Source organism: Atractosteus spatula, chromosome 26 (assembly GCF_055471065.1).
Source record: "Atractosteus spatula isolate fAtrSpa1 chromosome 26, fAtrSpa1.hap1, whole genome shotgun sequence".
In the NCBI taxonomy this organism is placed as follows: Eukaryota; Metazoa; Chordata; class Actinopteri; order Semionotiformes; family Lepisosteidae; genus Atractosteus; species Atractosteus spatula.
Window position 1 is genome coordinate 3,890,569 of NC_142731.1, and position 13,267 is coordinate 3,903,835.

At 43.2% G+C, this 13,267-nt stretch overlaps 1 protein-coding gene across 2 annotated transcripts; it reads right to left on the reverse strand.

The window, feature by feature from the left end:
- Positions 1–1,446: 1,446 nt before the first annotated feature.
- tmem106a (transmembrane protein 106A) lies at positions 1,447–12,813 on the reverse strand. 2 transcript variants are annotated; one of them, XM_088905960.1, is made up of 8 exons: positions 12,577–12,813; positions 9,252–9,452; positions 8,609–8,672; positions 7,657–7,810; positions 6,873–7,013; positions 4,872–4,915; positions 4,041–4,094; positions 1,447–3,151 (listed from the first exon to the last, which is right to left on the reverse strand). In XM_088905960.1, exons 2-8 carry the CDS (start codon positions 9,433–9,435, stop codon positions 3,022–3,024), a joined length of 771 nt encoding a protein of 256 aa, XP_088762086.1. In that variant the 5' UTR covers positions 9,436–9,452; positions 12,577–12,813; the 3' UTR covers positions 1,447–3,021. The 2 variants fall into 2 exon arrangements, with proteins under 2 accessions (XP_088762086.1, XP_088762085.1); XM_088905959.1 differs by lacking the exon at positions 12,577–12,813 and adding an exon at positions 11,450–11,644.
- Between the last annotated feature and the right edge of the window lie 454 nt (positions 12,814–13,267).

Below are 13,267 nucleotides of genomic sequence, written 5' to 3' on the forward strand. Positions count from 1 at the left end.
CTAAGAATGCACCTCTACTTTTCTCTGCTCTCCTCCCCACTGAGAACTGGTGTGTGGTGAGAGTACTGGTGCACTCTGGCTGCCGTCACATCATCCAGGTGGGGCTGCACACTGGTGGTGGTGGAGGGGATCCCCATTACCTGTAAAGCACCTTGAATGGAGTGTCCAGAAAAGCGCTGTATAAGTGTAAGAATTATTACTTTCCTTATGTACTGCTTTTTCCCCCCCAAACTATTTTTTTGCTCCAAACTTTGTTTGAAACAGCCAAAAAAAAAAACATCATCAAAAGTTTGATGCAAATACATAATCACACCTATCACTGGTCAGTCCGTTACTGTACCCTGTGGTGTTCAGCACAGCTTTGCATTGTGCAGTATTTCATACAGTCCTGTCTTCATGAGGGTGCAATCCAGCTCTTGTATGGATTAACAGGACAGCCCTAACTCTGGGTTGCCAAAGCCCATTCCTGGAGGGCAGCAGAGTCTGCAAATTTTCATTGCAACTAGAAGACTCAAATGTTTATTACTAAATCCTTAATTAGGCTTTTTGAGGATTTCTACTAGGTGTTTTTCTATTCACTGTTTTACTCTTGAAATACAACATCTATAAATGTTTTGGAACCAGGAGAGAACTACCAGCATTACATTCATCAGGTAATTACATTACTTAACCAGCTGTAAACCAGGCTGGAACACAAGTCAGAAGAACTGTGACCCAGTGGAAGGTTTGACACTGCTGCTCTTAACTCTTGTCAGTGTACCAGCTGACAATCTATAACTGTTTACAGCACAATGCTAGTTTATCAGGCAGGAGACATTCTAGGCTTACAGCAACCTGGATTTGAGGATCTGTGTCAGGAGGACACTGACTTTGATTCACCTTATTTCAATGCAGCATGAACATTCAACACACACTGATCGGATTAAGCTCATTAACTCTCAGAACAAGGTTTAATTTCTCCAGGGCTCCCAATAAAAAAAAAAACACTTTCCAGTTTTGCTTCACAACTAACCACTGGGGCACGTGCAGACGAAGCACGGCAGTGACTACAGGCTCACGCTGGGCACGTCTGCAGACAGACAGGGACTGCTGGTGCCCACCTGTACCGCAGGGTGGACTGGAGTCACAGGATACAGAGCAGTGTCTGCAGCAGGGGCTCGAACCCACAACCCAAGGGTTACTCACTACTCGATGCTGTTCACCCACATGAAACAAAAAGCAACACAATTTTTAAATGATTCAAACACAGCCTTGTGAAAATAATGTGAAAAGCAGCAAATGACACATCAACCCAGAAATCAAACAGAATTAATGAGGGGATATGAAACAGCAGACTTGACTTTGTTTCAAACAGCCATTAATGATGGAGATAAAATACCCAAGGCAAACCCTAAATCGTTCCTATTGAAAAGGAAGTTAAGGTACCAAACACAAAGAAAAACACTCTTGGAAAAGAAAATGTGGGTTTATTTGTAAATCTGAATTAAAATGAAAATTACTCCATGTTGACAAATATGGCTCAGTAACTACAGATAAAAACAATAAAAAGTGCTAATGCTTTATACTTTTAACAAATTAGCAGTGAAGGCTCCTATAACAAACACAATCACATTCACTCACTGGAGCTCCAGAGGAAAGGAGCTAGCAGAGTGCAGAGTCCTTCTGCACCCCAACAAGGGACATTAGGGGATTTACACACCAGTTTAGAAGTCCACACAAAGGAAAAGAACAAAGTTTCCCTATTTGGCAAAGCAGTGAGTAGTTCACCACATTTTACACTCTTAGGCTGTGTACAACATAATCAGTCTGTAAATAGTTGTGCACTGGACAGAGCTGCTGGAGATTTCAGCAAAGGAATACATTCAGGTAAATGAAGATTCTTCTCTTTAAGTATCTGTTTTTCTCCACGCTCCAGCAAGACCCGAACTACTCTGGAGTTTAACAGCAGACCAACAATTTGGACTATGGGGACCATCTAGTGGTATGTTCTGGGTACTACAGCCCAGATATCAAAGAGTCCGAACAGGTCCGTTCAAAAGTGAAGACCATTTCCACCATGTCAGGGTATTAGGGGTTTATGTCATGACCCCTGGTGCAAGTTTTGACCCCCCATGACCCCAAGTCAATTTTACTGCTTTATTTTCTCTAGGGTCTTGACAATACTTGTACAAAGCAAATTTGTTTCACTCTCATCCATCTGACCCAGCACACACTCACCTCCGGGCTGGCCGTTAAAACCTGTACTGGCCCATTTTCACGCTTCCCACAGCTGAATTCGCCAACATATCGAAGTGAGCAGCGTGGAGTGTACAGTTTCGAAAACAGAAAACGGAATCTGCAGATTCGCAAGAGGCTGAAAAAACTATGCCCAGCTGAGACTTGCAACTTGGAAACAAAGTTTCACTTCTTCAAAGCAAAGGAAGGATAAATAAAAAGGCAGCGTAGCGGATGCCATTTTAAACAGCTTAATTAGCACCCGAATGATCTGTGAAACGGGATTTCTAACATATGTGATTAAAGTGAACACAAAATACAGTATGTGCTGCAAGGACATGTCACTAATACAACGGCATTACTAATACGTCCTGTATTGTTTTCAATGGCTTTGCATTTCACATGCATATTTAAAACATCAGGTAAGGTGTTATAGGTGTTAACAGAGTTCACTCCCGCCAGGCCTGGGGCTGTTTTAACATTGTTTCTGGTATCAGCTCCTATCATACACATCCCAGAGAAAGTGGACAAATATGCATGTGTCACCACGCAACCCACTGAAGCCAATTTCTTCTCTGACAGGAACAGGAAAAAAAAATCAAAGGCTTTGTGAATAAATCTTAACATCAGATTTAAAGATATCCTTAGGCTCGAATGCCAAAATATTTTAATTTGTCTCAAAAGATCCCTTTTAAAATCCTGCTGTTTAGAAAAGAGGGCGCGCCTGGGCTCCCTGCCCACTGTGGGCTGGCATTCCTGCCTATGTCAGTCTCCACATCGCCTTGCCATGCTCTGACCTGCCCCCCCTCACAAACTCCCGGCCCCAGAGGATCCCAGCACGTGGGGGGTGGTAGTGTTGGTCCCGCAGTCAACATACTCAAACGTGTCGAGGGAGAGCTGCTCTGAGTGGGCCAGGTAGGAGGCATTCATCGTCAGCCTGCGGTACACAGAGAGAGAGAGACAGAAGACAGCCAGACCAAGCATCAGAAAACTGAGACCCTTGCACCTGGGAGATTGGGAGGGCAGTTGTAAAGAAAAATGACACCAGCACCTTTAGGAATTGGGATTTGTTCGCAACAAAACAGCATTAATAGTCCCGGGTTCAATCCCAGGTAGGGGCCAATTACTGCAATTCCTTCCAGTCGGCTCCCAGGTCCACTCAGCCTGCTTTCCAAATGAGTACCAGTACCGGGTGTTAATCTTTCTGGGCGTAACAGGCCGGCCGGAGCGTGATGCTGACCACATGACCACCACCTCCTGTGTCGGATGGTTGAGGAAAAAGGGTGGCCCTTGCCCCCCCCCATTCCCCCATGGGCCTGAAAAAGAGACATACCTACCTATACGTGTGGCTAACACTGTGGTCCTAAGCTACCTTTCTGTGACAAAGAACAAATTGCCAAATCACCTCTGAGGCATGTGTGGCTGTCATAACAGATGTATGACTGAGCCAGAACAGTGTGGATAGAGAGCGTTTCGTACTGCATTGCCTTTTAATCCCACCCTAGTTATCTATTCCACTGCTCCAGCACTCAAAGGAAATGCGTTTCCTACGTTAGCAGCCACTGGCCAGCAATTCAAAAGTCCCGAGCCACACAGGTTTCACAGTTTCAGTCTCACGGGTCACATCCCTTACCATGACTGCTCTTCAGCTGCCTCTAGCCAAGAGTGTACCTCACCACCATATCAGAAGAAAAGCTCAGGTTTGCAAACAAGAACTGGTTAGTATCCAAATGCAGCCAGCTTGACAAATCTTGACAGCAAGTAGCCCAAAAGCCTTCGAAAACACTCAACAAAAGAAAATACCACAAAAACAGAGCAATACTCACTGCATATGGAGAAACAGGGTATGAATATTGAATTTTGGAGACATGCAGTAATTTCTGTAAAACAGAAAACTATTTCAAACCCACCTTTCATCATTTATTTTAATTCATCATGAATTTTAAGATGTAAATATTAAAAACTCAACTGAAAAGAGAAAATTCCATGAAGAAGCGGAGTAAATTGTTTAAAGCCCGAGTACAAAGTGAAACTTGAGCACAAAGTGCTTCATGAGATCTTTCCACATTGCCAGTATCATACATTAGATACCCACGCTGTTTAGCAACTCCAGCTGGGTTAAAATTCTGCTCTCCAGCACTGGTTCCAGGAGAAAACGAGACATTTGGACATGCTCCTCCGGCACGCCCAACAGCGGAGCCCATTGTCATTTGACATGCTTCAAACTCCACAGTGCCGTTTAAGAAAGGGAGCACTACTTAGAGAACAGGTGAGAAACAAAAACAAGCTTGCACTTAGATTGCCAGGCTACTGTAGCTATCAGCTCCATCTACAAAAGAGGTTTGGAAAGACCTTCAAGGCTGGCTGCGGGCAACTGCGGTGAGGTGTCAACAAATTGTAACCAGACTTCTGGCTCTCAGGAAACCCGATGCAGTGCTGTGCCAATAACTCAGCTAATATACTTTGTTGACATCCCTCCACCACCACATTTCTCACAGGTCAGCTATGAGCAGGATTTCACAATCCCATTCATTCTGGTATGTACAGGCAAAATACTGGGAATTAACAATCTGAGCAGAAGACAAGAACGATTCATTGAACAGTACACACAATAAGGCAGCAGTTAAAACTATAAAAAAAGGTACAGAATCACTTACAACAGGCCTTCATCACTTATGATGGCATTTATCGTGTAGGTGAACTGTGGAGGAGAAAAACAAATGTACAGGCAGATCAGGAATAACACACCGCCTTTTCCTCCCTTCAAAAGGTTTACTTTTTAAATGCAGATTAATGGACAGATAATTCAACTACTTTCCTCCTTTACTTTAAGGCAAGAGCATCCGAATCTCATTTAGTATTGTACTTCCACGTGAAACTGATCTATCTGTTGAAGACCTGATTCCATCTATTAAGAGCCACTGCTGAATGAAGGGTCCGAAGCTCATTCTGATTAGCTGCATTCAGTATGTCTGGGAAGACACTTGTTCTGTGAAGGTACTTCTGTTCAGTGTTTATGAAAGTGACCTTAAAAAATTAATGCATTGCAGGTACAGGCTATCTGCATGAGGGATTTATTTTTTAAATCAAAAGAAGCTGGAGGAGACTGATTGATAGTGTAAATGTGTTACACAATAAGAAAACACGAAATATAAATGACTGTAAAAGTCATTTTCCCCCCAACTTCTTGTAGGGGGAAAGTGGTACAAAGCAATTACTTACACCAGTCATTTGTAACTACAATGAATTACTTTTTTCAAAGGTGTTGCAACAATCCTGGGTCTTTACAAGCACCTGCATGATCTATGTAAAGCGAAAGGCAGATACAAGCAATCCGGAAAGGAGAAAGGGCCTTGTCACGTTCATGGGCTGGGGTGTCTTGACACACCAGAAGCACTTTCTGCAGGTCACGGTTGACTGACAGGAGAGAGAAACCCACAGAGCACCTGTCCTCCAGCAATGAACACAGATGTCACTCAGAAGCCCTTGCAACCACCCACTGCCTACTTCTCAGCTACGGTTCTGCTAGACTCTGCCTTTTGAAATTATGCCACAGTCCATACCTCACACACAGACAGGCTGAGAAAGAGAAAAATATTGTTTCAGGACTTTTCTATTTAAACCCGATAAGCACTAATGTTTTATATCTCTTAACAGACAGCAGCCTCCCTCATAATATAACACAATCAAGTGTCAGTGTGATGCCAAAATGATCTCTCCTTTTACTAGGAAAACTTTGCAGCAGGGGAGGTTGTGTATTGCCTAAGAAATCAAAGAACACTGTAAGATCATATGAAGGGTTACAATCAAGGACAGGATTCAGTCCTTCCAGCTCATCTGATTTTTTTCCAGCTCCCTGCTTACTAAGCACATTGGTTTCTTCTGAGAACACATACCTTCTTACTAGCGCAAAGGTCTTGAAAAGGGTTTTGTAAATAAGCAGCTCAAAAATGTATCCTGACATGACTGATCAGGAAGCACACACCTCTTGCCCCCGTACAGCAAGACAAACTCCATTCCTTGTGCCCATCTCCCCATCTACACCTGCACTACAATTGTACACAACAGACAAGTTCAACTTTAAATAAGAGTTAAAATAACTTTAAACTCTAATATATTAGTAACTTGGGGATCAGAGTACCTATATCGTTCACAGAAGCCTACACATTTAAGAAATCAACTTGCATATCAAGCAACACACAAGCTTCCCAGTAGTTAAGCTTCTAATTGCAGTGCCAGCACAATAAGGGATTACACTACTGTCTGTAACATATTATGAAAGAGTAGACTGTTGCACAAGGTGGCAGGGATACATGCAGTGGCCAAAATGTTAGGATCTCTTTCAACTGGACACTCTTACTGGGAGACAAAGACTGGTTTGCTTGAAGAACATAAGACCGATTTCTATCACCTTCCCTGGCAACTGCAAACTCCAGATCTCAATCTTACTGAAGACCTGTCAAGTATAAAAACTCAATTCCACATATGACGCCAACAACAGAAGGCAGTCATTCTGGAAGACTGGGATAGGAAATATTTGAAAACCCTTTGGAATCCCTGGAACCTGCTGTGCTTCCCCCTAGCCTGTCTGTGGATCTGAACGGTCCAGCAGAGAGCTTGCAGTGAAATACAGATCTGTCCGAGTGTCTGGCTCTCACCTCACTGACGGAGCGTGGCCTCACTTGTGTCTTTTTGATGACCTGAACTCTTCCCACCACCTTCTCAAAGAGCAGAGCCTGGATATCCACGTAGGTAGAGCTGATGCCGTAGTAGTTGTCATTGGTGATGTTCAGCACATTCTAAAAAAAACAAGAGAAAAAAGACAAGAGATTCTTGCAAAGACTTCAACCATCTTTTCAAGGCTGAATCTCAGTACAGTAATTCCATCTGACTGGAAACAGACCAGAGTGTTCATTTGCAAAGCTTTGTCCTATACAAGAGCCCCCTGCTCAAAAAGTCTAAATCCTGGGCTCCTGAGCAGCCTTACCATGCAATGCCCATTTTCAGTGTCCAGATGATACTGAACTGGGCCTGGGGCATGTCAACAGCCAAGTGTGACCAGGACTCCTCGGAGAACTACGGAGACTTAATGTGCTTTTGCTCCCTCCATGGTGATAACCTTCCCACAATGCCCTTTGGGGCCCGCAGCAGCTCCTTCTCCCTGTTTAGCACAGAGGCTGACGAAACTCGAACAAACCGCGATTCCAAATTGGGCAAGAGGGCGAGTACAAAACAGAGCATGGACACTTCCAAACTTGAGAGGTAAAATGCTTCAGTGAACTTAAACAGTTAAATAATGCCTCCCCTGGAGTTACTGTAACCTTGGCTTGGAGTTAAAACCAGTTTCAGAAGGCATATGAAAAAAGGAAGTAACCAGTCTAGAGATTATATGCCCTTGTAAGAGATGGCCTCGCAAGGCACTCTGGGAAGACTGGCACTCACAGTGACGCTCATGTTGACGGAGCTGGGACTGAACTTGACGTAGACGGACTGGATCTTGACAGGGCTGAGGAAGATGCTCCGAGGGAACAGGAAGAAGAGGGCCAGGGAGCAGGTCAGCATGCACAGCAGCACCGACATGGTGACGTACAGCTTACTGTCGGGGGCAGACACGGGCACAAGCAGGACAGCGGGTCAGACACACGAAGAAGGTCTCTCCAAAAACAAAACAGCCTAATGTTTGTACAGATCGACAATGAAACCTCCCAGATGAATTTCCTTCATACCACACATTGTTTAGCCAGAAGGTAGTGTATAGCAAGAACAAAGATCAGCCACATTTAAAGACTGTCAGACAAATATTTTGGCTCCCACACAGTAAGCATGGCGAGACACAAAGGAAGCTAGACACAGAATGCCAACTACACTTCTAAGGACGAGAATATACCTGAAATAAGTAAACAAATATTCTGTTTTTAAGTCTTGTTTTAATCTAAGAACAAGTATTTTAAACCAACATTAATCATAGTTAAATAAGGAAGAGAGAGTCATATAAAAATAAACATCAATCATATTACCAAACAGAAAGATTCTGTTAAACAGAATTTTAACACAATATGCTTGCATGATAATATGGGCACTTTTACCATAGCGTTCCTCTATTTCTTGCCTGGCTTTTTGAATACTGATCTACAATTTTACCCACAAAAATTGTGTTTAGCTAAACTCGCCATAAGAAATGGTTCTGAATGGTAGAGTCACATAACTCTTGTACACATACGTTACAGGAAATCAAAATATCTAGCGTGTGCAGCAGTGGCTAACTGGAAAGACTGAACAAGCACACTTAGGACTTCATGTAGAGTAAGTCAGTGGATATTGTTGAGGAAAACTGGGAGCAGGATTACTGTGGGAAGCTAAGGAAAGGAGCCAGAGTCTCTCAGAGGAGTCTTACGTGTGAGTGGGCTTCAGCCTCTGGTCACTGTAGGGGATCAGTGCCACTAGCTGGTTCTCCTGCCCTGAAAAAAAGAGAGGATTCAGGATATCCGAGGTTTCAGGGATGGCATACAAAAAACACATTGCTCTTAGTTAACGGAATCACGAGTGAGTGATTCAAAATTTTACCTTCATTACTTCATTTTTAATCCGCCCAGACTAGATGCAAATTTGTAATATTTTCAGACCAAGCTACCAGACTTGAGAACTATACAATCATGCGTCATCATGGCTGCTGGCTGGCAAATGCTCTTGAGCTGTATCACTAAGAGGCCACATTTCAATACGGATTCCCAGGTACATTTTGTCAGCGTTCATGCATTTATTTGGCCAATGTTTGTCCAGGCAGCCGGCCGGGCCTGTATATGACTGCAGTGTGACAATCCACCCTGTATGTTACAGGCAGATCACAGAAGCCCAGCCTGAGAGGAACACCAACAGCCTGCCAGCTGCTTTTTGAGCTCTGCCTCTCAAACAGACTCTATGACATCAGTGACCAATGCTGCAGGAGACGAAAAAGCTATCCTTTCCGGTGGCCGTGAGCTCTAGAGTGCTTTATCACCTTCACACACGGCCTGACGCATGCAGGACGGCAGACTGACCCCTGGGGATTCGTCCAGTGCCCTGGCAGGTCGGGCAGTCCAGAGTCTCCTCAATGAGGTCCCCGTCCTCCAGCGGACTCCGATTAATGCTGCGGTAGTCTTCTCGGGAGCATCCTCTGCGCTGGGAGATGACGGACTCCTTCTCCTCCCGGGAGGCGTTCCGACTGCCCAGAGAGACCCCCATCGTCACACTGTGCCCCCCTGTAACACAGTGCATCCAGCAAAAACAGGGCAGAAAGCGAAATTCACTTAATATTGGTGGTGACACCCGGATTAGTTGGCAATAATAGAGCAGGGTCTCGACATCTGCAAATCTGACAGTCGCGAACGTGCTTACTCACGATGGGTAACGCATGCAAGAGGAGCACAGCGGGAGGAAAGCGAGCCAAAGGTTCAGTGCGACAGACGAGGATCACGAGACGAGTCTAGGTAGCGAGTGAGCCTCTCCCTGACAAAGGCCCAAGTACCCAGTAGCCAGCAGCCACATCTCAACCTGGTCTTGCGTTTACTTTGTCAGGAACGCTCCAGGTTCTGTGTCAGCCTGACGCTTTTTTCACATTCCTGACTTTATTACGTTCAGAGCCCCTGAAGTTTCCGGTATGATATTAATACACTGCAAGCCACTCTTTGCCCCTGTCAGTTCTAAGGGCTTTCTAGGCTTTGTGTGACTCTGACTGGAGGCTTTGGGCAGAGAGAGATACAGAAGCCATACAGAAACTAGAGTAATTCTAGTGAAATTGCATCACATTAATGAACCCTTTTCAACTGATAAAGAGTTGAAAAATTCTGAAATTCTCAAATGGAAATAAAATCTCTGTACAAACAATTTCCCCCTCCCATCCAACCTTCAAATATCAGCTGCAACAATAAACCTTAATATTACTAGATAAAAAATAGAGAACAAATTCTCATTGGCAAAACCTTGTTAGAGAGTAAGCATTTATACACCTGGTAATTTACTAGTTTACAATCTGAGCAAAGCACCTTTCAAAGGGTTTAACACTAATACGCCAACCAGGGTTTGAAGCTACACACACCCAGACAACCACCCACAGCTGCCTCTGCTCTAGGGGCTCCCTGTCTCTCTGCAAGCCCTATGTCACAGCTTCAGCCTTTCTCAGGAGCCTTCTGCTGCAGTGGTTCCATGCCACGCTTTGAAACTGCAGGTTAAATAAGACATTAAGTGACCCATTTAGACAGCTCTTCACTGTGGAGCAATGAGGTGTAGTACATACACCGAATATACAGACAGGAATGTGATCAACATCAGGGCACCTGCCTAACAGTACAGGGACAGGATGTAAGGGGAGACACTGCCTGTATACCCCAAAGTGCTGTGGTGTTAATGCCTTCTAGTGAGCACTGTTGCTGCCTGTGACAATGTATTTCCCATGGGTCCCAAATTTCACTGCTCCGCTGTGAACCTTTCTGGTGATACACCTGTTTGAATGGGCCAAGCGACACTGTGAAGGATGCGATAACTCTATCAGGATATCAGATAATTCTAGTACAGGTGGCAACACAAACCTGATCCAATTCTTCTTTTCCAAACAATTCTGTTTTCTTTTTCTTTTTAAAGGGACTTCGCGCATTTTTGGAAGATAGGCTAACATTTTCATTCTGGGTTTTTTTTCTTCTGCTGTTGTGCGGTATGATGTATCAGTGTTCAGGAAGAGTTCAAGGGAAAAAAATGCACGATCCTCGACCAACACTGTGCACACGTTCTGAATGTTAAAATCAATAAGCAAAACAATATACAGTATATATATATAACTTCATAAAGGTATAAAGGTATCAGAGTAGTATTGTACTCCTGCTGAGTGAGGGTGTTAATTTCATATATGCAACTATTAAGTTAAAATATTTAAAGTAGAACTATTAAGTCACGAAGGGTCAGAATTACAGAGACGTACTGTATTGCAAGCGCCGGATACGAAATTGCTAGCTTTTTTCACAATTGTACAGATCTAAAGTTGCTTTTATTAAAACGACAAACGAAACGCAAATGGTAACACCACCATAATTTCACCAATAACAAATTCAAACATAGCACCTTACAGAGCATCTCGATCTCTTACTCGAAGTGTTGACAATTTTCATTCGCAACAGTATCAGCATAATGAATCTTATAATAACCGACTGCATCACGGTTTTTTTTTTACTGGAGGGTTAACATCATGCTGTAACTTTTCACTTACCTTTTTATAGGCAAACGATCAAGGCGTCATTGCTCATTCCAAAAAATACGAGCATATGGAAATACTAAAGTCGACGTTATACCTGCTTCCCCAACTTCTTTGCATGCAAGTTTTTTTTCCACAGAAAAACACAACTACAGTCTTTACATAGTGCGTGTAACCGTAGTTACCACCCTCTTCCTGCTACGGTCAGCTGACCAGAATAGACCGCCATTCTATCTCTACTGCCGCCCGGTGGACGCAGAGAGTACTGAAGGACAACGAACAAAACGCCCATCGGATCAAATCAAGATACTGTAATCCGCCCTTCGATCAAGTTTTAATAATTGCTTACACTTATATAGCGCCTTTTAACCTCTACGTCTAATTCCGGGCTCGTATCCAGGCAGTCAACGGGCAGAAGGTGGGATATACCCCAGACAGAAATTCAGCCGATTTTAGGACACAAACACTCACAAAAGGGCCCGTTTTGTTTTCAGAAGCCAGTTAACCTACCAGCAGGTCTTTGGCCTGTGAGGGGAAACCCATGCAAACACGGGGAGAACATACAAACTCCACCCGGACAGTACCCAAAGGAAGCACTGAAGTCTTAATGTTAAGATAAGAAATATTTACCTTTGCAGCATTATTCCCTAAGCGCCCATCAAAAATGTCTACATATTATTTTCCAAAGCTAAAGAATTTTAGTTTTCCATGCATGGAAAGACATTTAAGATTTCAACGTACATTGTAAGTTGCTTTTAATTTATTTTCTAGATTTATACACATAAAGACAGTAGTGCCAGTTACCAGGGGGTCCTGGAGAACTGAGACTTAAGCACAAAACACGTCATTTATATTGCATTCAGGTTATTAATATCGAATAGCACCTGGTCATTACTCTTTAACTAGTGTGTGCAAAAGCCAACAGGAAGCAACAGTGAGAAATTTAGAATACTTCCTTCACGAATACTCAAAAAAACAGTTTTCAAAGTGCCAGATGAGTTCTTGTCAAGCACAGGAAACGGACACTACTGCTTTCAAACGACAGTAGCAGTCTTCAGGCTGAGAGCTGCACACAGTTGTTTCATCGTTTGTCTCGTAATCTGGAGAAACTCAAAAGCGTGTGAGAGTTTAGGGGTACTCACCTCAGGTTTCTGATAATTCTGGAACTGATTCTAAAAACTGGCTGCAGTTTATGCGGAAAAAAAAAAAGATTGGATCTGGATATTCATGCAGGGAAATCCAGGGCGTTCTTTGAAGTTTTACAGGTTAAATTTACGAAAATGAGCAGGAACTGAAAAGGCCAGGAGCTTGTTTATGCACAAAACTGTCCTGAAACAGAAAAGTTTCTTAGACATGTTTTTATCTCTCTGCTGGAAGAGAGCCAAGATCGCACCTGACAAACCTGAAAAACATGAAAGAACCACACGAAATTTTCTCCTCCGCAATTCATTAAAATGTATTGAAGAATAGTTGTCCTTCATAACAATGCAAAGGCTATCAGATCTTGTGCACCAATATAATTTTTTATATTTGGAAGATTAGTCTTGCAAGCAGTACTTACATTTCTGTAAGTCCACATGTATCCCATCATACACCACAAAGTTATTTGCAGAATTAGTTACTTGCTAAAAAACAGGCAGACTAGCAGGTTAGTTCGCCCTGTACTGTAGTAGTATCCTGATCATATAACACAGACTCAAACCAGAAATGTGGGAATGTCCAAGCACAGTCTTTAATTCTGGCAGTATACTCCAGACTTCTTTTACTTGAAGGACACCATAACTAATAAATCAGCAAAACTTAAAGAAAACTGAAGTGGATGCAAACTTTTAA

Coding starts and splice junctions, on each gene's coding strand:
- tmem106a (XM_088905960.1), bottom strand. CDS start 9,435: ATGGGGGTCTCTCTGGGCAGTCGGAACGCCTCCCGGGAGGAGAAGGAG. Junction 8,673..9,251: donor CACTGGACGAATCCCCAGGG/GTCAGTCTGCCG, acceptor TCTTTTTTTCAG/GGCAGGAGAACCAGCTAGTG. Junction 7,014..7,656: donor CCGTCAACATGAGCGTCACT/GTGAGTGCCAGT, acceptor TGTTTTTTTTAG/AATGTGCTGAACATCACCAA.